Source organism: Trichechus manatus, unplaced genomic scaffold, assembly GCF_000243295.1.
Source record: "Trichechus manatus latirostris isolate Lorelei unplaced genomic scaffold, TriManLat1.0 scaffold00128, whole genome shotgun sequence".
In the NCBI taxonomy this organism is placed as follows: Eukaryota; Metazoa; Chordata; class Mammalia; order Sirenia; family Trichechidae; genus Trichechus; species Trichechus manatus.
In genome coordinates this window covers 4,949,999-4,974,717 of record NW_004444064.1, presented here as the reverse complement: position 1 = coordinate 4,974,717, position 24,719 = coordinate 4,949,999, and the positions used below count along the sequence as shown (strand labels likewise).

The following is a 24,719-nucleotide window of genomic DNA, read 5'->3' as shown; positions in this document are numbered from 1 at the left end:
TGGCTGGGGGTCAGGGGTCAACACAGAGATGGCCTGGCTGGGGGTCGGGGGTCAGCATGGGGAGAGCGTGGCTGGGGGTCGGGGCTCAGCATGGGGAGAGCGTGGCTGGGGGTCAGGGGTCAACACAGGGAGGGCCTGGTTAGGGGTCAGGGGTCAGCATGGGGAGAGCCTGGCTGGGGGTCAGGGGTCAGCATGGGAAGCCTGGCTGCGGGTCAGAAGGCCTGGAAGCAGAGTGGGGTGCTCCCTCCTTGGGACCCTGTCCTTGTCCGCGTCGGGGGGGGGCTTGCACAGGGCTGTGTAGCCACCCCGCATCTCATGCCACCTGCGCCAGGTCAAGGTGTGGAACACGCTCAGTGGCTTCTGCTTCATCACCTTCACGGAGCACTCGAGTGGGGTCACCGGTGTGACCTTCACTTCCACAGGCTACGTCATTGTGACTTCATCCATGGATGGGACTGTGCGTGCCTTCGACCTTCACAGGTGATGTCTTTGCTCTGGAGGTTGGCAGAGGATGGGGCCGCCTCCCGTGGACGGGTTTGGGAGTGTGTGGGGTCCAGTCTTGTCTGAAATGAGGATATTGAACGAGTGTGGGGTGATGCCGTTGCCCTCCCCCTTGGCGTGCACGGGGTGCTGGTGACGCCAGTCGTGACCCGGGCCCGCGGTTCCCTCTCCCGACAGGTACCGCAACTTCCGCACCTTCACGTCGCCACGCCCCACGCAGTTCTCCTGTGTGGCCGTGGACGGCAGCGGTGAGATTGTCTCTGCTGGTGCCCAGGACTCCTTCGAGGTCTTCATCTGGTCCATGCAGACTGGCCGGCTTCTAGACGTACGTGCGGGGCACCCTGACCTGTGGCTCTGTGGGTCCCCACAACGGTCACAGGGCACTTGTGTGCGGTTCCTGACTCACTGCTTGCCCCCTTCTGCTCCCCAGAACAACTGAGCTCACCCGGTCCCAGATGCCAGGGAGCCCGTGGGTGCGGTGTGTGGGGCAGACACTCAGGAGCAGTCCGGAGGCCCGAGTCAGTTTCTCCCCCGTCCCCCTTACCTCGTCTCCCTTTATGCCTCTGTAGGTTTTGTCTGGCCACGAGGGGCCCATCAGTGGTCTGAGCTTTAACCCGGCCAAGTCCGTGCTGGCCAGCGCTTCCTGGGACAAGACAGTACGCCTGTGGGACATGTTTGACAGCTGGCGGACCAAGGAGACGCTGGCCCTGACCTCCGATGGTGAGCCTTCCTGGGGCCAGGCTCGCGAGGCCAAAGTCTGTTTCGGTCCTTAGGGCAGGCAGTGCTCTTCCCTTGCCCCTCTGCCTGGAGGCCTGGCAGGAATGATCCCAGATCTAGCGCTGGCAGTGTTAGGGGTGAGAGCTAGTTGGGGGTTCAGCCCAGTGTCACTTCATCAGGTTGTGGGTGCTGAAGGAACTGTCGGGGGTCCCAGCCTACTAGGCCCGTGATGGAGTGGAGCCAGCCAAGGAGAGAGGCCAGCCTCCGCTCGTGGTTCAGAGCTCCGACGGGGCCCAGGCGGCTTCTCTGTGGGTGCAGCTGTTTTCTGCTGCTCCTGGAGTGGCCTTTGGGCTTTAACCACTGTCCCCAGTAAGCATCCAGCGCTGTCCTTGGGAGGACCCATTGGTAGGACCAAGTGGCTGTGAGTGAGGGGCCGGGGATGAGGCTGCCTGGGGGCTGCCTGGGGGCCGGCTGCTCTGCCCGCTTTTCCCGGGGCCTGTCTTCAGGCGTCCCGTCAGCCCAGGACTAGTCCAGGGCGTGGAACACAGCACCTGCCAGCAAACCTGGCCTGCTACTTGGGTTTGTGAATAAAGTTTTATTGGGGCACGGCCATGGCCATCGCGTATGGTACGTATGGTACGTGCGGCTGTGTTCACGCTACCCTGGCAGAGTTAGGTGGTCGTGGCAGAGACCGTGAGGCCCGCAAACCCTAGACCATTTACCGCATAGGCTTCATGGAGAAGCGTGCCGACCTGGGTGGTGAGGGTGCTCTGGGGTGGTCTGCCCCCTGCTGGCCCCACACCCTTCCCTGCTCAGGTGCAGCGCGGACCTCCCTGCCAGCTCGCCCTGCCCACCCCAATGCCCCCCCGCCAAGGCCAGACCAGCTCGCCCTCCCCACCCCACACATGTCCTAAGGCCAGGCCAGCTCGCCCTCCCAACCCCCACGCCCCTGCAAAGGCCAGCCCAGCTCCTGCGCGGTCACGCTGTTGGGACTGTCCTCCATGGCCCTAGTCTGGAGCTGCTCCTAGGAGGAGCATCTCGTGGACTGGAGGTTACTCAGTAGTACCTGGGGTGGAGATGGGAGGACGCGGGGGGCCTCGGCCGGGTCTGTGAGCAAGGAGCTTCCTCCGCCTGAGTCTCTCCTCTCTTTAGCCCTGGCCGTGACTTTCCGCCCTGATGGTGCGGAGCTGGCTGTGGCCACGCTGAACTCGCAGATCACCTTCTGGGACCCTGAAAACGCGGTGCAGACGGGTTCCATCGAGGGCCGGCACGACCTCCGAGCGGGCAGGAAGGAGCTGGACAAGATCACGGCCAAGCACTCAGCCAAGGGGAAGTGAGTGCTCCCCTGGGGGCCGTGGGTCGGGTGGGGGCTGAGGGCGTGTCCTGTCGGCTCATGAGTCTCGTGAACTCCGAGAACAGGAGCCTGGCGAGGGAACCAGTGCGGGTCATGGTGGTTAACAGTCTCGTGGAGTGAGGTTCAGGCAGTCAGCCTCGGAGAGTTAGTGAGGGGACATGTGTGCTGGAATACCTGGTCTAGCATCCTCTCTGCTTCCCAGAGGTGGGTTCTGAAGAGCCCGCAGATCAGCGTCACTGGGCAGGGTCTCTCACCTGTGTGCCCTCCAGGTCCTTCACCACCCTGTGCTACTCCGCGGACGGCCAGAACATTCTGGTGGGAGGCCTGTCCAAGTTTGTCTGCATCTATCACGTCAAGGAGCAGATCCTCGTAAGGAAGTTTGAGATCTCCTGTAACCTGTCTCTGGATGCCATGGAGGTGTGTCGGGGCGGCTGGGCCACCACAGTCAGAGCAGACCCCACGTGGGTGGGGGGCTTCCCCACAGCCACCCGCTGTGCGGAGCCAAGCTTAGCTGTCGTCTGTCGTGTGGGTGGAAGGGCTGGTGCTGCGGGTCGGGTGGGGCTGCGTCCCCTGCTGCGGCTTTTGGGAGGATCCGCCGTGACAGGCCTAAAGGGGTCTGCTGGGCGCTGAGGGCATGTGAAGGGGGAGGAGATGGTGCGAGGTGGTGGGGTCCGTGGCCCCTTTCTTGAGCCCACACATCAGAGGTGAGACGGGCCTGGCTTTGGCTGTCCCAGGAATTTTTGAACCGGAGGAAAATGACAGAGTTTGGCAACCTGGCGCTGATTGATCAAGATGCCGGGGAGGAGGACGGGGTCGTGATACCGCTACCGGGCGTAAGGAAAGGTGAGCGGGGCTCTCCCGTGTCCCCATGGCCCACCCCCGGGGGTGGAGCCGCAGCGGGGGTGTGCCTTTCCTGGGTGACCGTGGTTCTGCTCGTGGTGGGGGCCACGGGTTTACAAAGTTGAGGTGCTCTGACCACACAGTGACGTTTGGCCAGATGCTAGGTCAGTGGTGGTGGCCGGGGGCCGGCGCTGTCGCCTCCCTCAGGCCCCAGAAGCCCGCCCTGCGAGTCCCCACTGCAGCCTGCGTGCCTCGGCCCCGTCAGGACCCCGCCGGCACTCTTGGCATGGGGTGGGCAGAGATCAGGAGGCGTGCTGAACATTCTGCAGTGCACAGGATGGCCGCCCACAACAGAGAACTAGCCGGCCCCAGATGTCAGTCCCGCCCGGGTTGAGATCCCCCGAGAGAGAACGTTAGTCATGGTGGCCTCCAGGAAGGGCCCGGGCGGCTGGTGCAGGGTTGAAAGTAGGCTTACTTTTCGGTTTACCTCCCGTGTGGTTTGAATTTACAACACAGGGGCGGCAGCGTGACAAGCCCGAGGCCCTGGCCCAGACGCCCAGGCAGCGTCTGCACGGGATGGGAAAGGCCGCTCCCTGCCTTGTCTTGGTGCCAGGTTGGGGCAGAGGACGGAGGGCGACTGCACCTCTTCTGCAGAGCCCCCTCCAGGCAGCCCCCTGGGAAGGGGAGTAGGCTGCCAGTAACTGTCGTCGGTTCTTCCCCCAGGTGACATGAGCTCTCGGCACTTTAAACCTGAGATCAGAGTGACTTCGCTCCGCTTCTCCCCAACAGGTGAGCCCCGAGAGCAGGTTGTCCACAGTGGAAGGGGCGGGGCTTGGATCCACGGGGTCTGGGGGGACGATGGCTGTCTGTCTGCCTGTGGTCGTGGGGTCAGCCGCAGGTAAGAACGAGATGGCTCTGAGCTGCTGTGGCTGCCTGTCCCTGTCTGTAAGGACACGTGCGGCGCCAAGGCTCTGTTCCCAGGCGTCTGTGCTCCTGGACGGTCGGTGCACGATTACCGGCGCCAACTGCTCTTCCTGAGGCTGCCCACACAGGGCCGTTGGCAGGGGCCACCTCCTCGCCTGTCTGCGTGAAGTCGTCTCTCCCTGCCCTGCCCCGCCCTCGACTGCCAGGAGGCAGAACGCGCACTCCTCCCCGTCACGTCTGTGTCCAGGCAGACAGTGCTTTGAGAAGTCTGAGGGGAAGGGACTCGGCCCCCAGCCCACGGCGTGTGCCGTCCACAGATGGGGAGCCGTGAGGCTTCTCAGCAGGGGGCGCGTGGGGACCACCGTCGTCTCTGTCAGGGCTATTGGCCCACCACCTATTCTCTAAGATAGCTCTGCCCCTCCGTGTTTTGTCTGTGGTAGCTTTTGAGGCACAAGGCCAGAGTTGAGTGGTTGCAAAAGACACCGTCCCACCACAAGGCCAAAAATATTTATTCTCTGACCCTGGTGTAGACGGAGAAAAGAATGCATGTACCTAGGTATTCGCTCACACGCATAAAACAGCTCTGGAGAAAGACCTACAAAAGTGATAAGACCAGTCCCTTCCAAAGAGGAGCTGGGTGCTGAGGGTGGGCGGCAGGGAGCTGTTCCTGGGCTTCCTTTTGTGCCTGGTATTGTCTCAGTCATCTCGTGCTGCTGTTACAGAAATACCACAGGGGGCGGCTTTAACAGACAGCAGTTTATCTTCTCACAGTTCAGGAGGCCAGAAGTCCCAATTCAGCACCAGCTTTAGGGGAGGGCTTTCCCTGTTCGCTCTGGAGGAAGGTCCTTGTCTCTCCAGCTTTTGCTTCCTGGTTCCTTGGAGATCTCCCTGTGGCTTGGCATTTGTCTTACCCCAGCTCTCCTCTGCTGGCTTGTTTAATCTCTTTTATATCTCAGAAGAGATTGACTCAAAATACGCCCTACGCTAATCTTGCGTCATTAACATAAAGATAACCCATTCCCAGAAGGGATTATAACCACAGTCACAGAGGCTGGGATTTACAACGCATATGTTTGGGGGACGTAATTCAAACCACAGCAGTATTCAATACCTTTTCTTTAAAAAATGGGCAAACAGTGAAGGAGTTTTTAGAAAGCCAGCTTCCCGCCTGTTCCCAGGGCGCTGCTGGGCAGCCACCACCACCGAGGGGTTGCTCATCTACTCCCTTGACGCCCGCATGACCTTCGACCCATTCGAGCTGGACACCAGCATCACACCCAGCCGGATTCGCGCCGCGCTGCGCCAGAGGGACTTCACGAGGGCCATCCTGATGGCCTTCCGGCTCAACGAGCAGGCGCTGGTGCAGGAGGCGCTGGAGTCGGTGCCCCAGGACGAGGGTGAGCACGGGAGGAGGGGCGGCGGTCCCTCGCCTGTCTGCGTCCCGTGCGCTCTACGAGCAGAGAGAGGGATGCGGCATCATCGTCCTGTCTAATTTGGGCTTTTTTCATCTCTTCCTCCTGCAGTCGAGGTTGTCAGCTCCTCGCTGCCTGAGCTGTACGTGGAGAAGGTCCTGGAGTTTCTCGCCACCTCCTTCGAAGTGTCTCGCCACCTGGAGTTCTACCTCTTGTGGACGCGGCAGCTGCTCATGCAGCATGGACAGAAGCTGAAGTCCAGGTGAGAGCCCTGCTCAGCCGGAGGCTCTGTCCTTCCCCGCTGCTCCGTGGGAGCTGTGCGGACAGACAGAACGGGGTGGGTCCTTGCAGCATGTGGAGTAAGGCAGCATTGTCGTCCTCTGCAGGGCGGGGATGTTGCTGCCAGCCGTGCAGTTCCTACAGAAGAGCATCCAGCGGCACCTCAACGATCTCTCCAAGCTGTACGTGTCCTGGGCGGCAGGGTGGGTGGAGCGGAGGCGTCCCACGCCGGCCGTGACCTGGGGCAGAAGGGGCAGTGTGGGTGCTGGCGGGGTGGGTGGGGCAGAGGCGTCCCATGCCGGCCGTGACCTGGGGCAGGAGGGGCAGTGTGGGTGCAACAAGGGTGGATGAGACTGGCCAGGTTCCCCTTGCTAGGACTCAGGTGTACCAGCTGCAGGTGGACCTGGTGGTAGAGAGTGCCACCCACTTGGAGCAGAGTGCAGAGTGACGCTGTGCTGTGGTGTCCCGTGGTGCCGTGGCATGGCCGTCGGGCTCTCGGACCCTGCAGAACCTTCTCTGTACCCGCACATCAGCGCGCGGGCGGGATGGGCATGGGGGCCTCGCGCTCTCCTAGGGGTGTGGCTGCTCTGTGCTTCAGTTTCCCAGAGGAGAAGGGGATGATGACGCGGGTGCTCTGAGTGGTGCCTGTCATCATCATCGTCTTCGGGATGGTTAGTGCACTTCCTGTCCCAGGGTGTGCAGGGCTGTGTTCAGATGCTGCAGGGTCTGGCCCTTGGCCTGAGGCTCCCATCACTCATGCGGGGTGAGGGGCAGGGCCCGATCCCCCCAAGTTCTAGACTGTCCCCACTGTCCCTTCCCCAGTACTGCATGGCCTGTCCCCTGCTCCAGTGCCAAACCCGTGGGTCCTGCTGTCTGTCCTCACTCCTGGCTCACTGTCTGTCCAGTACACACACTCCCTCATCGTGCCTTTTCTTCACACGGCTCTGGGTTTTCCCCGTGGGAGGCTGGGGTGAGACTGGGGCCGTGTCAGTCTGCGCTTTGCCCGGGGAGAACTGGCATCTCTTCAGCTCTGAGCCCCCCTTGGTGTGGGCGCCCCTGCCCTCCTACAGGGTGCTAGGATTGTTTGCACCAGGGGATGTCTTGTGTGGCTCCTGTTAGACCTGCTCCTTGACAATGGATATTTTGGGTGCTAATGTGAGTGATATCTGTTTTTATTATGCTTTAGGTGAGAGGTTACAGCTCAAATTAGTTTCTTTTTTTTTTCCTTTTTTTTTTAATTGATGTCATTAAATGAAGTTTACATTTCAAGTTAGTCTCCCATACAGAATTTTTTTAACATACATTGTTATGAGACCCCAACTGCTCACCCCATTCTGCGACAGCACACTCCTCCCCTCCGCCCCTGGTTCCCCATGAACATTCAACCAGCTTCTTACTTTCTCTGCCTTCCCCTCTAGCCTCTGGACAGAAGCCACCCCTTTGGTGTCTTATATCTACTTGTCTAAGAGGCACATTCTTCACGAGTATCACTTTATGTCCCACAGTCCAGTCCAATCCCTGTCTGAAGAGTTGGCCTCAGAAATTGTTTTAGTTCTGGGGTGATGGAGAGACCAGGGGCCATGCTTTCTGGGTCAAATTAATTTCTTGTATAAAAATTCATATACATATTGTTTTGTGACATTAGTTGCAATCCCCACAATGTGACAGCACACTCTCCTTTTCCACCTCGGGTTCCCTGTGTCCATTCAACCAGTTCCTGTCCCTTCCTGCCTTCTCATCCTGCCTCCAGACAGGAGCTGCCCATTTGGTCTCACATATCTGACTGAACTAAGAAGTACGTTCCTCACGTGTATTTCTTGTTTTATAGCCCTGTTTTTGATCTTTGTCTGAAGAGTGGGCTTTGGGAATGGTTTCAGTTCTGGGTTAACAGTGCGTCTGGGGGCCATAGTTCAGGGGCTCCTTCAGTCTCTGTTAGACCGTTAAGTCTGCTCTTTTTACGTGAATTTGAGTTCATTCTACATTTTTCTCCTGCTCTGTCCAGGACTCTCTGTTGTATTCCCTGTTAGGGCGGTCACTGTTGGTAGCTGGGCACCATCTAGTTCTTCTGGTCTCAAGCTGGTGGAGTCTCTGATTCATGTGGTCCTTTAGTCCTTTAAGACCTCAGATGCCACTCACCGAAGTGAGATATAGAACATTTTCTTAATAATCTTTGTTATGCCATTTGACTTGGATGTCCCCTGAAAGTATGGCCCCCAGCCCCAGCTACTCTGTCCTTCAAAGTGTTTGGATATGTCCAGGAAACTTCTTAGCTTTTGCTTTGGTCCAGTTGTGCTGACTTCCTCAGTATTGTGTGTTATCCTTCCCTTCACTGAAGCTGATCCATGTCTACTATCTAGCGAGTGATTTCTTCCCCCCTCTCTCCTCTCCCTTGTAACCATCGAAGAATGCTTTTTTCTGTGTTTAAATCTTTTCTTGAGTTCTTATAATAGTGGTCTTGTACAATGTGTGTCCTTTTGTGACTAATTTTACTCAGCATAATGCCCTCCAAATTCATCCATGTTGTGAGATGTTTTGCGGATTCATCATTGTTCTTTATTGTTGCGTAGCATTCCATTGTGTGTATGTACCGTAATTTGTTTATCCATTCATTTGTTGATGGGTATTTAGGTTGTTTCCATTTTTTTGCTATTGTGAATAGTGCTGCAGTGAACATGGGTGTGTATGTGTCTGTTCCTGTGACGACTCTTATTTCTCTCGAGTATATTCCTAGGAGTGGGATTGCTGGATCCTACAGTACTTCTGTTTCTAGCTTTTTAAGGAAGCGCCAAATCGTTTTCCAAAGTGGTTGTACCATTTTACATTCCCACCAGCAGTGCATAAGAGTTCCAGTTTCTCCACAACTTCTCCAACATTTGTTATTTTGTGTTTTTTGGATTAGTGCCAACCTTGTTGGGGTAAGATGGTATCTCACTGTAGTTTTGATTTTCATTTCTCTAATGGCTAATGATCCTGAGCATTTCCCCATGTATCTGTTAACCTCCTGAATGTCTTCTTTTGTGAAATGTTTGTTCATATCTTTTCCCATTTTTTAATTGGATTATTTGTCTTTTCGTTGTTGAGGTATTGCAGTATCTTGTAGATTTTAGAGATTAGACCCTTATTGGATATGTCATAGCCAAAAGTTTTTTCGCAGTCTGTAGGTTCTCTTTTTACTCTTCCGGTGAAGCCTTTTGATGAGCATAAGTGTTTGATGTGTAGGTGCTGCCAGTTACCTAGTTTCTCTTCTGGTGTTTGTGCATGGTTAATTATGGTTTGTATACTCTTTATGCCATGTATTGGGGCCCCTAGCATTGTCCCTATTTTTTCTTCCATGATCTTTATATCATTTTAGATTTTATATTTGCAGCCCTGGTGGTGCAGTGGTTAAGAGCTACGGCTGCTAACCAAAAGGTCGGCTGTTCAAATCCACCTGTCGCTCTTTGGAAACCCTATAGGGAATTTCTGCTCTGTCCTGTAGGGTCACTATGAGTCAGAATCAACTCTATGGCATTGGGTTTGGTTTTGGGTTTAGCACTGTCCCTATTTTTTCTTCCGTGATCTTTTATCGTTTTAGATTTTATATTTAGGTCTTTGATCCATTTTGAGTTAGTTGTTGTGTATGGTGTGAGGTATGGGCCCTGTTTCATTTTTTTGCAGGTGGATATCCAGTTACGCCAGCACCGTTTGTTAAAGAGACTGTCTTTTCCCCACTTAACAGACTTTGGACCTTTGTCAAATATCAGCTGCTCATAGGTGGATGAATTTATGTCTGGATTCTCAATTCTGTTCCATTGGTCTGTGTATCTGTTGTTGTACCAGTACCAGGCTGTTTTGACTACCGTGGCAGTATAATAGGTTCTAAAATCAGGTAGTGCAAGGCGTCCCACTTTGCTCTTCTTCAGTAATGCTTTACTTATCCTGGGCTTGTTCCCTTTCCATATGAAGTTGGTGATTTGTTTCTCTATCCTGTTAAAAAATGTCTCTGGAATTTGGATCTAGATTGCATTGTATCTGTAGATTGCCTTGGGTAGAATTGACATTTTCACAATGTTGCATCTTCCTATCCATGAGGATGGTATGTTTTTCCACTTAGGGAGGTCTCTTTTAGTAGTGTTTTGTAGTTTTCTTTGTATAGGTCTTTTACATCTCTGGTTAGATTTATTCGCAAGTGTTTTATATTCTTGGGGGCTATTGTAAATGGTACTGATTTGGTGATTTCCTTTTCAAAGTTTTCTTGTTGGTGTAGAGGAATCCAACTGATTTTTGTATGTTTATCTTGTATCCAGATACTTTGCTGAGATCTTCTGTTACTTCCAGTAGTTTGTAGATTTTTTGGGGTTTTCTGTGTATAAGATCATATCATTTGCAAATAGGGATACTTTTACTTCTTCTTTATCAATTTGGAAGCCCTTTCTTTTTCTTGCCTTATTGCACTGGTTAGGACCTCTAGCATAGTGTTGAATAAGAGTGGTGATGGGGGCATCCTTGTCTGGTTCCCATTCTCAAGGGGAATGTGTTCAGTCTCTCCGTTTAGAATGATGTTGGCTGTTTGTTATATCAAGGAATTTCCCTTCTATTCCTATTTTGCTGAGTTATCAGGCATGGGTGTGAGTGGGATCTTTCCTGGGACGTCAGTCATGGCTGGTCGGACTCAGGCACTTGGAGGTGGGGGTGTAGAGTGGGCTTGGGCTCCGGGTGGAGTAAACATTCTGCTGGTTGCTTTACTGATGTGGCGATTCCCATGTCTCTGACAGCTGTGACTGGAACTGCTACAACATGCGATATGCTCTGGCCGTGTCCAAGCAGAGGGGTGTGAAGCGGCCCGCGGAGCCGCCAGGCAGTGAGGAGGAGGCTGCTGCATCCACCGATGACGAGGACAGCCTGCGCCTGCTTGCGGGGACAGAAGAGGAGGAAGGAGAGATGCTGTCATAGAGGTCCCGCGGCTGCGGTGCCAGGACCATCAGACATGCCCAAGGTGTGGGCGGCTGTGACTGCTCAGCCTGCCCGAGGCTCAGAGACCTGGGACGTCGGTGCAGGAGACTTGCTTTCCTCTAAAGGAGCCAGCGCACGCAAGCAGCCAGGGGAGCGGCCGACCTCCAGCCCGTCTCAGGCAGCACCTGACCCAGGGGATTGAGCCTCAAGTAAACGTTGAAACTTCTGCCGTTGAAACAGTGCCTTCACATAGGTCCATGTGTCCCATTCCTGGATGCAGACTGCGTATGAGGGCTGTTTATATACTTTTGATGATGAATTGAGTGATGAAGACAGTGGGGCGTTCTGAATGTGAAGATGGATTAAGTCTAAGCTAAATTAAACACGTTTCTGACTCTGTCCTGGGTGTGAGGAGCTACAGGATGATCATGACCCCCCCACCTGTGCCTCCTAACACAGAGGTGACAGAGGGTGGCACCAGGGGAGTGGGTGAGCAGGGCAGCAGTGAAGCCCTCCCCCGAGCCATCACGGCATCCCACCTGGAACAGAGAGGAACATAGCCCCAGGTGACATGGGGTGGGGGCACACTGTCCTGGGCAACGTGGAGAGGGGACGTGGCCTCAGGCTGGCCAGAGGCCCCCTTCTCCCTATGGTGTACTCTGGAGGGGTCACTGGGGGTGGCTTGGACCAGCGTCTCCCTCCTGCTGGTTCCCAGAGTTCAGCAAAGGCAGGCCTTAGAGTCAGGGACCAGGCGGACCTGGGGCCGGTGTCCTCGGTATGTGGGCTGGCACCAGGCCCAGCCCTGTCACTGCCCTGCCTCTGCCTCTGATGTGTGTGCACAAAGCCTGCAGAGCTTGGTGCCAAGGCAGGATCTCTGCCTCCAGAGACTGTCCGTGACTGTGTTTGAACCAGATTCCCGGTGCCTGGGATGCCTTGTTTCAGTAGACCCACAGGTGATGTCTGGAAACCCAGAATCCACACACATCCCCAGGGGAGCAGTGTGCGCTATTGAACGTGTCCTGGGACATCCAAAGCGTCCTGCCTGTACTAGAAGGAGCAAGGGGGCCGGTTGGCCTGGGTTTCAGAAGGGAGGTCTGAGGCCTTCCCGTGGTTTACCAGTTCCCCACAATAGCAGGGACACTTGACCTTGGATGATGAGGCTGGGCCTCCAGTGAACTGAGGGCGAGTTTCCCTTGGTATTTGAGCCCAGAAACTAAATAGAATGATGACTCTGGATGGATCCCTCCCTGTCTGAACCCTGATGGGGTGGTTGCCTGTCCACAGGGGGCACCTGGGGCACCCTGAGCAGGAGACCCAGAGCGGGCTGTGGGTGAGAGCTGTGTGGTGTCATCCTGCCTCTGAGGGGCCCCTGGTGTAGATAGCGTTATCCTGGGCCTTCCCTCCTCTCCCCACTGAACTGCCCCAAAGCCCCAAACTACGTTGCTTCCACCCCTCCGCCTTAAAACAAAAACTGTATTTTCTCTTCTAACGGTTCTTAACAGGTTAATTCACAGGTATATTGCAGGTGATTATTGTTTGCATCCCAAGTAAATCCCAAAGTTGTAGATCATTTTCCTTCCTAAACACCTAGAGGAGAGTTCGTAGTTTTTACCGCTGTCCCCATAATCACATCTCAGTCCCCAGGTGCCATTCAGGATTTGGAGCTGAGAAGGGGGAAGCCAGCTGGTTCCCCAGGAGCTGAGGGTCCTGGATGCTCCATGGCAGTGTCCAGCAGGGAAAGGGTTAAGAGCTGTGCTCCACAGGAATGGCGGACAAGAGCAGGGACAAGGACAGCGACATGCCCCAGGCTTATCTTGGGTTTTAACATCTATAATACCCCCACATTCATTGTTCCAGCTTCCTGCTCACTCCTTGCAGAAATCAACAGTAAGTCTTAAAGATGGACAACTTGAGTATCGATAAGGAAAGCAACTGTGTTGGATTAAAACAACATCAAAAGTCTAAATCCATGAATTCACAATGATACTAAAAAATTACAGTGGTTACTGTTGGGATGGTGGTAAACCAGTGTTGTTATTAGTTTGAAAGTCGGTAAATAAAGGGAAAGTGTCAAGCATTTATCCTGTTCCTAGATGAACGGACTCTTGGATAGTGGGAGAATTCCAGCTGGGCCCTGAAGGAATGGTGGAGTAAGAATACCGCCATTTTGCGTTGGTTTAGCAGATCTACACCCTCAGCATCAGTGGCTCCTGATAAAAGAACACCTGTCACCCATGGACATTGTTGGCCCAAGGGGACAGAGGAGTATCTCAGCTACATCACAGGGATGAAGTCAGCAAAAGCCAGAGGGGGCACCCAAAGGCACAGGAGCTGTCCTCAAATGGAAATTCAGAGAGGGACGTTTGAAACCAATTACAGTTTGATCGTGATTGAAACAAACGAAGAACAAAAATGGACATTATGAGAATTTGACATGTAAACATGAGAATCTAAATATTAAGCATGGTAGTGATTGAAGTTAGATTATTTTAAGGAGTGTTATGGATTGAACTGTGTCCCCCAAAAATATGTGTTGTAAATCCTAACCTCTATTCCTGTGGTTATAATCCCATTTGGGAATGGGTCGTCTTTGTTATGTTAATGAGGCAGGATGAGTGTAGGATGTGTTTTAAATCAATCTCTTGAAATAAAAGAGATTAAGCAAATGAGTGAGTGGAGGGGGGAAGAGAGATGCCAAGCCACATGAAGATCACCCATGAGCAGAAGCTCAGCGGTAAGGACCTTCCTCCAGAGCCGAGAGAGAAAGCCTTGCCCTAGAACTAGCACCCTGAATTTGGACTTCAGCCTCCTATTAACTGACAAATTTGTTAAAGCTACTCGTATTTCTGTTAAAGACGCAATGGATAACTAAGACAAGCAGCCTTTACCTTTCAGATGAGTGATCTCAGCTACCATTTTGCGTCCCCCACCCCACCTCCCAGGGGATATCTGGCAATGTCTGAGACGGTTTTGGTTGTCACATCTTGGCGATGGGTGAGCTACTGGCATCTACTGGGTAGAGGCCAAGACGATGCTCAGCACCCTACGGTGCACAGGATGCCCCCACGACGGAGGATAACTTGGCCCCAAATGTCCACAACGCCCGTTGAGAAACCCTGTTTTAGAACTAGAAGGGGAAGAGGATTTGGTTAAAGGAATGGCAGTTCCGGGATGGAGTGGGCTGGACGTGGGGCATCAGGACTAGCCTTGAGGGGCAGCTGTTGAAGCTGGGTGACCGGCTCGCGGGGCTCATTTTACTCTGTCTGCGTTTGGAATTTGCTGTGATTATTTTTAAAGAGCCTATGTCCTGGGGGGAGGGGGGCACTCCCCAGCCGTCCGGGCAGCGAGGCCCGCACCAGGGGGCGCTGAAAAGAGTACCCAGAGCCCCCGGCCTCCGGACTGTCCGGGTGGGTGACAGCGGCTCACACAGGTGGAGGGGGACGTGCGCCCGGGGCTTGGCGGCTTCCTGCCCGCCCTCGCACCTAGGCAGCTCAAGGTCACCGAGGGGCCAGGGCGCGTAGCCGGCGCTGGAGACCGGGAAGGAATGAGCCACGGTCAGCACCCAGCATCCCCACCACGGAGTCGGGTTTGCAAGCCTGCGTGAACACCCACACGGAGACTCTGCGCAGGCGCGGCCCCGCCCACAGACGCGCTCGCGGAGGCGGGCCGGAGAGATCCCTGAGACTGCGCAGGCGCGGCCCCGCCTCCCGAGGCGTTCCCGGGGGCGGGCCAGGAACTCCACGCCGGGGACTCTGCGCAGACGTGGCCCTGCCCACCGACGCGCTCTCGGAGGCGGGACGGGGACAGGCCCTGGAGCTCCACCCCGGCGACGCTGCGCAGGCGCGGTCACGCCTACTGTTGCGCTGCTTCTCTACCTATCTGTGCCTGGCTCTGCGATGGCTGCCCTTAGAGTCCTGGTGGCGCCAAGGCTGGCGGCGGCCTCCGTGCTCGCGCCGCTCCCCAGCCGCCTGCGGCTGCTGCCCCCTAGCAGGCAGGCCCTCTTCCCGCGCGCGGCCCTCCACTGCTCCGCGCCGCGCCCGGGAGCCAGGGTCGCGGTGGTGAGTGGACGGCCTCGGCGGGCGGGCGTCCAGCGAAGGTCGCCGGACGCGGGCGGGGTCCGCGGGGAGGAGGCGGGAGGACGAGAGCGCGCGCCCCGCCGCCGGAGGTCGGGCCCCGCGTGACGCCGCCCTTCTCTGCCCAGGTTCTGTCCGGATGCGGCGTCTACGACGGGACCGAGATCCACGAGGCCTCAGCGTAAGCCCTTAGCGACAGAACCCTTGTTCCCGCCTCAGTCCTTGGGGAGTGTCTTTTTTCCTTGTGGAACTCGTCATTTAGAGGAAGTTTGCATTATTAATACTCTTTCTCATTAGAGAGCTAGTCAACCTGCGAAATAGAGAACGCACAGTTTTAAAAAATCACCTGTGCACAGCAGGAGGACGAAAAGGAAATTTAAAACATATCATCTGTAATCTGTCACCCAAGTAGTCCCTGCGTGGTGTAAAGGGTAGCGATGCACCTCCTGGATGGAAAGGTTGGTGGTTCGAACCCACCCAGAGGCGCCTTAGAAGAAAGGCCTGGGGATCTATTTCCGAAGGGTCATAACCTTGAAAACCCTGTGGAGTAAACTTCTCTGCACACTGGGGTCGCCGTGAGTTCGGATGGGCTTCGTGACAACTAACAGCAGCAACAGTTGCTCACCCACAGATGACCACGGATGTTTTCCTGGTGTTTTTCAGTACATGTTTTACACACGACGGGGTTACACTGAGTGTGCACTTGGTAACGTTTCTTTCCCTGTTGTATCTGGACGCACTCCCCTGCCATTAAATACTTACAGTGTGGTTTTTAACGGTTGCATTACATTTTAGGTTGTAGACAGATCGTAATTTATGTAACCGCTCAGCTCAATAGTTTGCGTTTGACTTTTGATTTTATTTTAAAAAGTGACTGTGCGCAGGTTCAGTAGGTTGTCCTAGTGGCCAGCTCACCGTGTTCCCCAGGTGGTTCAGAGTAAATTGGAGACACGAGAGTTAGGTGTCCTTTAGGGAATGACCCCTGTGGTGAGAGTGTACTTCCCGCCCAGGAAGCTCCCGCATCTACCCTGAGGAGCCTCAGGCTGGTGGCTCTGCACAGTAATGGTACCTGTCCCCCATCAGGGTATCACCCACGTGTGCTGGTGTTGACACTAGACAGCACTGAACGGAGCTGGTAGGCGGCCAAGGGCCAGGGTGAGTTGCCTGATGGGCTTGGGAGTGGGGGAGAAGAAGTGGCAGAGGCAGGGCATGGCTTGACATGGGCAAAGGAACACCTGCAGTGCCTGGGGGGTGCCGTGTACTGGAACCCGGCTACCCGCGCTAGAACCTAACTGCCTAGTACTAACGTGGAGTCTCAGCAATCTCCTCCACCCCCGTGGCTCAGTCTCCTCATCTGAGAAAGGGGCACAGTCATAGCATCGGTAGGGGGTAGTGAGTGGTCACGCATTGGTATTTGGGACCATGCTTGACACAGAGCCAGCAGTTAATAAGTGTTAGCTGTTGTCATCACTAGTGACTTCTGTGCCCATGGTGGTGGGGACTCCTTCCTGGCCTGCTCATGCAGGTCTCCGTGTCCGTGTCCCTCCCACCCTGCCCCATGGAGAAGTTGGGGAAGACTGGTCACTGAGCCTGCTACGCTTGTTAGCTGCCACAGGTTGGCCCCCAACTCATGACAACCCCATGCACAGAGAAGTAAAATGTTACCCAGTCCTGTGCCATCCCCGTGATGGGTTGTGGTTTGGATTGTTGTGATCCATAGGGCTTTCATTGGCTGGTTTTTTTTGGAAGTAGAAGGCCAGGCCTTTCTTCCTGGTCTCTCTTAGCCTGGAAATGCCACTGAAACCTGTTCAGCATCATAGCAACACGCAAACCTCCACTGACAGGTGGTGGCTGCGCATGAGGTGCATTGGCCGGGAAGTGAGCAGAGTTTCCCACACAGAAGGTGAGAATCCACCGAACTGTGTTGCGTTTGGTTGTCCAGGCTGCAGCCGCTGCCTCCTCACCCACGGAGTGCTCACTGTAGAGTGCTCGCCTCTGGAGGCCTGTAGGGGGTTGGCCTGTGGGAGGTCAGGCTGGCCCTGGTGAACGGAGAGCACTCACCAGCAGCCTGGGGACTGGAATCACATCCTGCCGTGATACCGGCTTCATCACCCAACCCCTGTGCTCCGGTTTGTGAAGTGAGACGTTGGGACTGATGATCTCTGCAGCGCCCTCTGGATGCTGACATTTTTCCTTTGTGTTCGTTACTCCAAGCACGTGATTCTGCCCTAACCACAGGGTGGTAGTGGACAGGAACGATGGGTATTTGGGTTGCTGGCAAGGCACCCACAGCTTTGTGCAGAGCAAACTGGCTATTAATGTACCTTGGGAATTTGTACTGGCGCTTAGCTGAAATCATGTCTTGGGAAATAAATAACGGAACAGTTCTGGGCTGGACATTTTCTAAAATCACGTTTTTGATCCCTCTGCAGGATCCTGGTCCACCTGAGCCGTGGGGGCGCTGATGTTCAGATCTTCGCCCCGGACACGCCACAGATGCACGTGGTTGACCACACCAAGGGGCAGCCTTCTGAGGGAGATACCAGGTGAGTCATCCCTCCTGTCCGTGGACGTGATGAGCGGGCGGGATGGAGATATGTTGAGAAGCTGAGATCCAGGGCGCAGCCTGTGCTGGGGGCAGCTGCTCGTCGGGTGGATCTGGAGCCTAGGGCAGATCTTTGCATTCCCATGGGGCCTCAGAGCAGCTGACGTGGCAGTGCAGAGATTTCTCATTTTCTGGCACTTCCTGAACGATGAGAGGTTGAGTTGGTTGCCTCCCACGGCGTGCAGCCGTCCACACCTTCCTCTGACCAGGGCCGCACTGCCCGGCCTGGCTGCCGCCCTCCATCGGTGTTGGCTCCGTGGGCCTTTCCGCCCCTTCCCAGAGTGTCTCTGTCACTGAGGCGTGGGCAGCCCTGCCCCGCGTTCCCTGAAAGCCTGTCCTGCCGAGGGCTGCAGGCTGCGTGTCCCAGGCACCAATGTCAGTGCCTTGCAGCTGGGCTCAGACTGGGGAGGTGGTGGCGGAAGGAAGGAACCGAAGCTTTGTCTCTTCTGTGGCTGCAGTTTTGCTGGTTAGCACCCTCCTTGCTAGTTAAAAGCCAGGCCTGCCCCCTTTGCCCCACGAGCCCAGGGTGGTGGTAGCTTCCTGCGGTTGCTAGTCTTTGAGTTGCTTCACTCAACGCGCGTCATAAGCCTTTTAACCTTCCCATCAGCTGTGTAACCGATTCCCTGCGCTGTGTCTGCTTTAAACCCTTGGAGTATTTAGGTTTTCCTACCTGGGCCCTGGCAGAGGCAGGGAGGTTCAGAGTGATTTGCTGTAGGTCCTGGAATGCAGTTCTGAGAGAATTCCAGGAAACGTTTGAGCTTATAGTGAGTGCACTGCTTTTCCTGGCAGCGACCTTGAACGCTGCTTTAGACACAAGTCCCCGCAGGTGTGAACACTCCCCCTCCAAGCTGAGGCTTTCATATAGAATGTGTCTCTTGCTCTTCTGTGAGGACAGGGGCTCTCGACTCCGCTACCGCCTTCTCCCGCCTCCTGTCTGTGCCCTGAACCTTTCTATCACGCTACTCTTTGCTCCTCCCAGGAACGTTCTGATAGAATCGGCAAGGATTGCACGTGGCAAGATCGTTGACCTGGCCCAGCTCCGTGCAGCTGACCACGATGCTGCCATCTTCCCTGGAGGGTTCGGAGCGGCCAAAAACCTGTGTGTATTTCAACCTTTGGGGTTCTCTGCCACTTTTCATGAGGCGCGATAGATATAGAAACAGTGATGACCTGAGGGGGCTTTAGAGGCCGAACAGCGTGTGTCCCTGCTGTTAACGAAGGGACCACTGTTAGGTTTGGGGCCTTGCTAGCATTTCCACAGGGCATGGGTGTTTCCCACTTTCTGCTGAGTCTCTGATGGCTGTACTCACAGAGCACGTTTGGTAATTGACAGGGTCACAGGGTGTGGGCCCTGTCGTCACTGAACACCCTGCAGCACGTCACAACCACCTCAGCGTGTTTGTTCCTTGAAAACGTTGGTTCTTCTGTGGAGTCTTGCGCACAGAAAGTTCCTCTTCCTGTTGACTTTTTCTGACAGACGTTCCCTGGAAGGAGGGAGGGAGGCCTTCATCCCTTCCGGTTTGCTCTCTGGCCTGTGGCCACAACCGCTGGGACGTGAGCCTGGGACGTGGCAGCGCATCTCGCTGTGACGTTCTCCAGGTTTCAGATCCCCTTTAGGGCTCTGATTTCTCATCTGTGTCTCATGAAAACAGAGTTCGTGTGGCTTCGCTGTCCAGGTGCAGTCCCAGCCTGAGGGAGCCAAGGGCCACTCTCCAGTGACGGGCTTTTTAGTGGCGTTCTGCAGCGTCTCAGAGAGCGTTAGCCTCAGCCGTCACAGTGTGGAAAGGTGTGAAGAAGCCCACGTGTCGGAAGGTCGCAGTCTGACTGTGTGCTGCAGCGTGGTGATGACCCGGGTGAGGGGGCAGCAGGTGGTGAGGCAGGGCCCAGGCCGAGCGCCCCGCATCGTGGGCAAGACCCCAGGCCGAGCGCCCCATATCGAGGGCAAGACCCCAGGCCGAGCGCCCCACATCGAGGGTAAGACCTCAGGCCGAGCACCCCCGCATCGAGGGTAAGACCTCAGGCCGAGCACCCCCGCATCGAGGGTAAGACCTCAGGCCGAGCGCCCCCGCATCGAGGGTGAGACCTCAGGCTGAGCGCCCCCGCATCGAGGGTAAGACCTCTGTCCCAGAGTGGGCTCTGGACCAGGCGTTTCTGGATGTATTTTTCCTCTGGGCAGGTCTTTGATAATAGGAGACACATCCAGTGAAATGCTTGGCTACAACTCCCTACTCTGTAGAAGCAGCGAATCCTCCTGGCTTTTTGCCCATCCACCAGGCTGCTTTTTACCCAACCACCAGGCTGCTTTTGGGGCCTGGGAATTTGCAGCCTCGATTATGGGCGCCTCCCCTCCTGGCTTCTGTCCTCCTTCCCCTCGTCTTTCCCGTTTTCTTTTCCATCCCTGCGTCCCCTCCTCACCCTCCTCAGACCCTCTCACCTCACAGTTGGTTCTTTCATTGCTGTGTTTCTCACATTGTCTTTAAAGGTCCCTCATAACCTCCTCGTCCTAAACGCGGTCCCCCTCTTGATCCCTCTTCGTTTTTGATGCTGGGAGCCCCCTGGTGTCCTGGCCTCAGCACCATCTTCTCAGATCTGCTGGCTGTTCTCCTTCACTGGGTCTTCCTCTCTCCTCTGTGGGACCCCCTTGTGCTCCCAGGGATTTCATCTCTGCCTGCAGCTTCAGCTGTCGTGCCAGTTCCGACAACTCCCATATCTCGACCTCAAGCCTCAGCCATTCTCTGAGCCCCATTCTAGCTGCGTGCTTGACCTGTGCCTCTGGATGTTGTGTTAACATTTAAACCAGCATACTGTGAGCCGTTCACGTCGTCTATCCAGGTCCACTCCAGTCCGTGATCTCTCGCTTGGGCCTGTTGGCAGGTTGCCTTTTACTCCTCCACCTGCAGTAGCACAGTGACCTCCTGGCTGGCTGTCTGCCTGCTCTGCTCTGGGTGTCCTGCACCCAGAGCTAGGGGAAGACATGGCTAAGCCTTCTAAAGCGTGACGGCACTGATCCCATCCCTTTCTCACTCTGGAGCCATGAGTGCCGCCTGCCTGCAGGGCTGGGAATGGATGCCTCCGTTCAGGTTTGGACCCTCTCTTTTCCCGGCTCCACCGTCAGTGTTCTTGCCTCTCTCTACCCGGGGAGCTGCCTCACGCTGCGCCCAGACCCTCTCCCCGGGGCCAGCGCTGAAAGGGAAACTGCCTTAGCAAATCACACTTGATGTTTTTTCAGTCACTTGCTCATGTCATCTTCACGGATTCCTGGGTGGGAGACGGGCAGAGAGTGCCTGCATCAGCTGATTCTTACTTCTGAGAAGGGCAGGTTCCATGCCCAGGGCTTCTGACTTGGGAACAGGAGTGGAATTCGCTGATCCTCGGCCTTACCTCTGACTGTCTGCACCTCCCTGGTGTGCGGAAGGGGAGGCTGAGGCTCGGTTAGGGGCCGGGTCTCCCCAGCATGGCTGACGGCTTATCTCTGGTCTGTATAAAAGCACAGATAGAGGCGAGTTGAGGTGATTTGTTTTGATGAACGGCGTCCCAGCGTCTGATGAACCAGCTGGTCTCGGGATCCACGCGTGTGTGCGTCTGAGTTCATAGTCCCACCTGGGGGAGCTCCGTCTTCCTGGTTTGCTGGCCCATCCTAGGGGAACTTTCCAGAAGAAAGGCAGCCCTTGATGGGCCAGGCGCCTGCTGAACTCACGAGACCCCCCAGACCAGTGGTCTCCTCTGGGTGGCAGTTGTTGGGGTGTTCGCGTGTGGTTCTGTGGTGGTCCACGTGGTGACAGGGTTACTGTGGCAGTTCCTTCTCGCACTGCTGACCCTCAGACTCCCCGCCTGGCCGCTGTTCAACCAGTTTCTTGGGTGTATTTCAGAGAGATTCTGTGTATATGGGTGGGTTACAGACGTCACCAAATGGTCGCATCCTTGACTTGCTGTTCTGTACTGTGTGTGTGTGTCTTAGTCGCTTAGTGCTGCTGTAACAGCTACCGCAGGTCGGGGGCTTCAAAGACCAAACATTATTGTCTAGCGGTTCTAGGGGCTGAAAGCCTGAATCAGCGTCTCGGCTGTGTCGATTCCTTCGGTGGTCTCTCTCCTAGTTTCTGGTGTCTGCCGGCAATTCTTGGCATCCCTGAGCTCCTAGATGGTTCTGTCCATCGTGCCACGTGACCTCTGTCTCCCCGTGTGTCTGGGTCTGTTCTGCTCTTTTTATAAGACCTCACTCAGGAGGGAGTAGGTTTAGGACTCACCCCATTCCAGTATAACCTCATTAACATAAGAAAAGCCTGTTTCCAAACAGGGTCACAGTCACAGGTCCAGGGCTTAGGATTTTTGCGTAACGTTTTAGGGGATACAAGTCCGTAACGGTATTTGTTCCTTAAAATATAGCGTGGGCATTGTTTCTAATTTTTTAGCAGCTGCGTCTATTCCAACGGAGTGCTGTACCAGAAATTATTTAATTGCTACCCTGTTGGTGGGCTCCCATCCAGTCTTCCTTTTGGTTTGTTGGTTTTTAATAGCTGAGGGAGGTGTGATTGCCACATGCATACGTAAAGTGGCCTGTGTGATAGTTGGGACGAGCGTGCACCCTGCGAAGCCACGGCCGGTCATAACAGACGCCCACCTCCCAGAAGGTTCCCCAGTCCTTTGCAGTTACCAACGATGCTGTCATAGATAGTCTAGATCAAGGAGTGGAGTAAATAAATAGGATAGCATGACGCTCTGACAGTGGAGTTGTTGGCAGAAAGGTGTGGGTACTGTGAGTTCTGAAAGATATTACTGAGCTCCCTTCCAGAGAGATTGCCCCAGTTTGTGCCCCACGAGCGGTGGGCCAGTGCGGGGTGAGGAGGCTTTCTCTGCACCCTCGGCACCTTGTCAACCGTCAGCCACGCTGGCGGTGAAGAAGAGGGTGTTTTGTTTTAATGTGGCGTTTCTTTAATTGTTAGCGAGGTCAGATATGTTTCGTTACGTTTATAGGCCATTTACGTGCCTTTTTATGAAACTCGTTTTTGTGCTTTCTGGCGTGTCGTGCTGTTTCTTGACTTTCCGTGTGCACGTGTCAAGCATTGCCTTGGTGTGGGGGCAGGACAGACCGAGTCCCTGTGGCCTCTGGCTGGCTCTGGCCACCATCCCTTCCCCACCCTTGACCCTCCCTCCTGTGCCGTGTTTTCTATGCTTTTCTGTAAAAAATTCCGTCTATACACATGTAAACATGTATTACGTATTCACTTATGTCAGACTCTTGTGAGTAATGGTGTATGTAAGATCTGTGGGAGGTGGGGCTGGGAGCTTCATGTGTAGAGGGACAGGGTGGCGTGGCTCTGTGAGAAGGGTTTTCTCTCAGGTTAGTGGGAGGTGGGGTAGCAGCACCCCGAGTGGATGGATGGGTGTGGTGCTCTGTGAGAAGGGTTTTCTCTCAGGTCCGTGGGAGGTGGGGTAGCAGCGCCCCGAGTGGATGGACTAGGTGTGATGCTCTGAGAAGGGTTTTCTCTCAGGTCGGTGGGAGGTGGGCTGGCAGTGCCCCAAGTGGATGGACAGGCGTGGTGCTTTCTGACAAGGGTTTTCTCTCAGGTTGGTGGGAGGTGGGGCTGGCAGCGCCCCGAGTGGATGGACGGGTATGGCGCTCTCTGAGGAAGGCTCTTCTCGTGGCAGGAGCACGTTTGCCGTGGACGGGAAGGACTGCAAAGTCAACAGAGATGTGGAGCGTGTGCTGAAGGAGTTCCACAGCGCTGGGAAGCCCATCGGGTGCGTGCGCCCTGGGGTCTGGTGGGGTCTGGGTGTCCACGTGGGGCCCCCAGGCTGTTTGGCCGGCCGGCAGTGGAGGGAGGATGTGGCCTGAGGACCACTGGCCTGTGGTGCTCAGGTGGAGCCGTCGCTCTGGGCTGTGTGGTCTCGAACCCCCCACCTATCTTCTCACTTTGACTGAGGTGTTTCCAGCCTGGAAAATTCTCCCTGTGCACATCACTGTCCTGTCGGGTGACTTTCAGGAAGGAGCCAGGGGTGCCCCCCACCACCCCACAGGCAGTCTGCAGCCCTGCCAGCGTCCCACGGTATCACCAGTCAGCCCCTTCTTTACCCTGACCTTTGACCACTGCCCTCCCTGACTGCTGCCCCCCTCACCCTGACTTGGTCAGAAGCCCTGTGCTGCAGGCCCCGACCCCCAGTGTTCCACACTCGCTTGTTCCCAGGACATTCACCAGCACACACCATTCCAGGCCACCGCCTCGCCCACGGGGACCACGCACCGGTCGCCCACCCACGTGAGGTGGTCACACGCCAGACTAAGGCAGACTTGCCCGCATCTGAGCTGCCTCGTGGTTCACGGAGCCAGCAGGCAGGGTCATGTGCCGATTGTAACCTGGGCCTCGGAAGTAGGTCTCGTGGTGCTGCTGTCTCAGAACTAAGCTGTCCGTGGTGCCTCGGGGGGCCTTGGCGCTCCCTCCCTGGCCTGGAGAAACCCTTTCACAAGCAGGGTGCTGCCCACACACAGCAGCAGTTATTACTCGGCTGGCCTCAGGCCACTCCCGACTGTACCACCTGACAGTTGTTCGATGACAGGCCGAGAAGGAGCAAGGCCACAGTAGAATCCCATCTTCATAAACCCTGAAGTCATCTCTCGCGACCCTGCCCTGTGGCCCAGGCGTGGCTGGCTCAGTGCCCAGCGCCATCCTGCGGTCCCTGAGGCTGCATGGACAGCATCAGCCTCCAGTGCCCTGGCCTAGGGCCCATCAGCACTGGGCGGCACCTCACACCATGTCCCCAGACACAGAGCCAATCTGAGAGTCAGTGCGGAGAGTGCCCAGGAAGGAGGCAGCGGGCCCAGGTCCTGCAGTGGCCACCCACAGTCTGGGCAAGGGTGCCGCGTCCCCAACCCCTCCCTTGGCGCTGCTGCTCTCAGAGGAGACCCGTGTGGGGCTACTTTCCTGGCTGAGTCAAAGCATGACCAGACGCGACAACAGCAGGTCACCCGCCCTCTTGCTGGACACTGCGCCTGCGCGTGGGGGCACACCCTCACCTGAGCCCGCTGCCGCCCGGGGGCCCACCGGAGCGGGTGCGGGGAGGCACACCCTCACCTGAGCCCGCTGCCG

The 24,719-nt window shown here is 55.8% G+C and overlaps 2 protein-coding genes across 2 annotated transcripts in view; both read left to right on the top strand.

Annotated features, from left to right (window-relative positions):
* PWP2 (PWP2 small subunit processome component) overlaps positions 1 to 11,341 on the top strand; it is a 22,399-nt gene extending 11,058 nt beyond the window's left edge. Inside the window, exons 5-15 of the mRNA XM_023739110.1 lie at positions 332 to 480; positions 679 to 826; positions 1,071 to 1,221; positions 2,371 to 2,551; positions 2,842 to 2,989; positions 3,307 to 3,415; positions 4,136 to 4,201; positions 5,515 to 5,733; positions 5,860 to 6,010; positions 6,135 to 6,209; positions 10,782 to 11,341. Of these exons, the coding sequence (XP_023594878.1) occupies positions 332 to 480; positions 679 to 826; positions 1,071 to 1,221; positions 2,371 to 2,551; positions 2,842 to 2,989; positions 3,307 to 3,415; positions 4,136 to 4,201; positions 5,515 to 5,733; positions 5,860 to 6,010; positions 6,135 to 6,209; positions 10,782 to 10,959 (1,575 nt within the window). The 3' untranslated portion in view covers positions 10,960 to 11,341. The remainder of the gene's footprint in view (positions 1 to 331; positions 481 to 678; positions 827 to 1,070; positions 1,222 to 2,370; positions 2,552 to 2,841; positions 2,990 to 3,306; positions 3,416 to 4,135; positions 4,202 to 5,514; positions 5,734 to 5,859; positions 6,011 to 6,134; positions 6,210 to 10,781) is intronic.
* A 3,495-nt stretch (positions 11,342 to 14,836) lies between these two features.
* GATD3 (glutamine amidotransferase class 1 domain containing 3) overlaps positions 14,837 to 24,719 on the top strand; it is a 14,389-nt gene continuing 4,506 nt past the window's right edge. The window contains exons 1-6 of the mRNA XM_023739109.1: positions 14,837 to 15,017; positions 15,161 to 15,213; positions 17,465 to 17,578; positions 18,617 to 18,736; positions 23,284 to 23,376; positions 24,477 to 24,682. Of these exons, the coding sequence (XP_023594877.1) occupies positions 14,856 to 15,017; positions 15,161 to 15,213; positions 17,465 to 17,578; positions 18,617 to 18,736; positions 23,284 to 23,376; positions 24,477 to 24,682 (748 nt within the window). The 5' untranslated portion in view covers positions 14,837 to 14,855. The remainder of the gene's footprint in view (positions 15,018 to 15,160; positions 15,214 to 17,464; positions 17,579 to 18,616; positions 18,737 to 23,283; positions 23,377 to 24,476; positions 24,683 to 24,719) is intronic.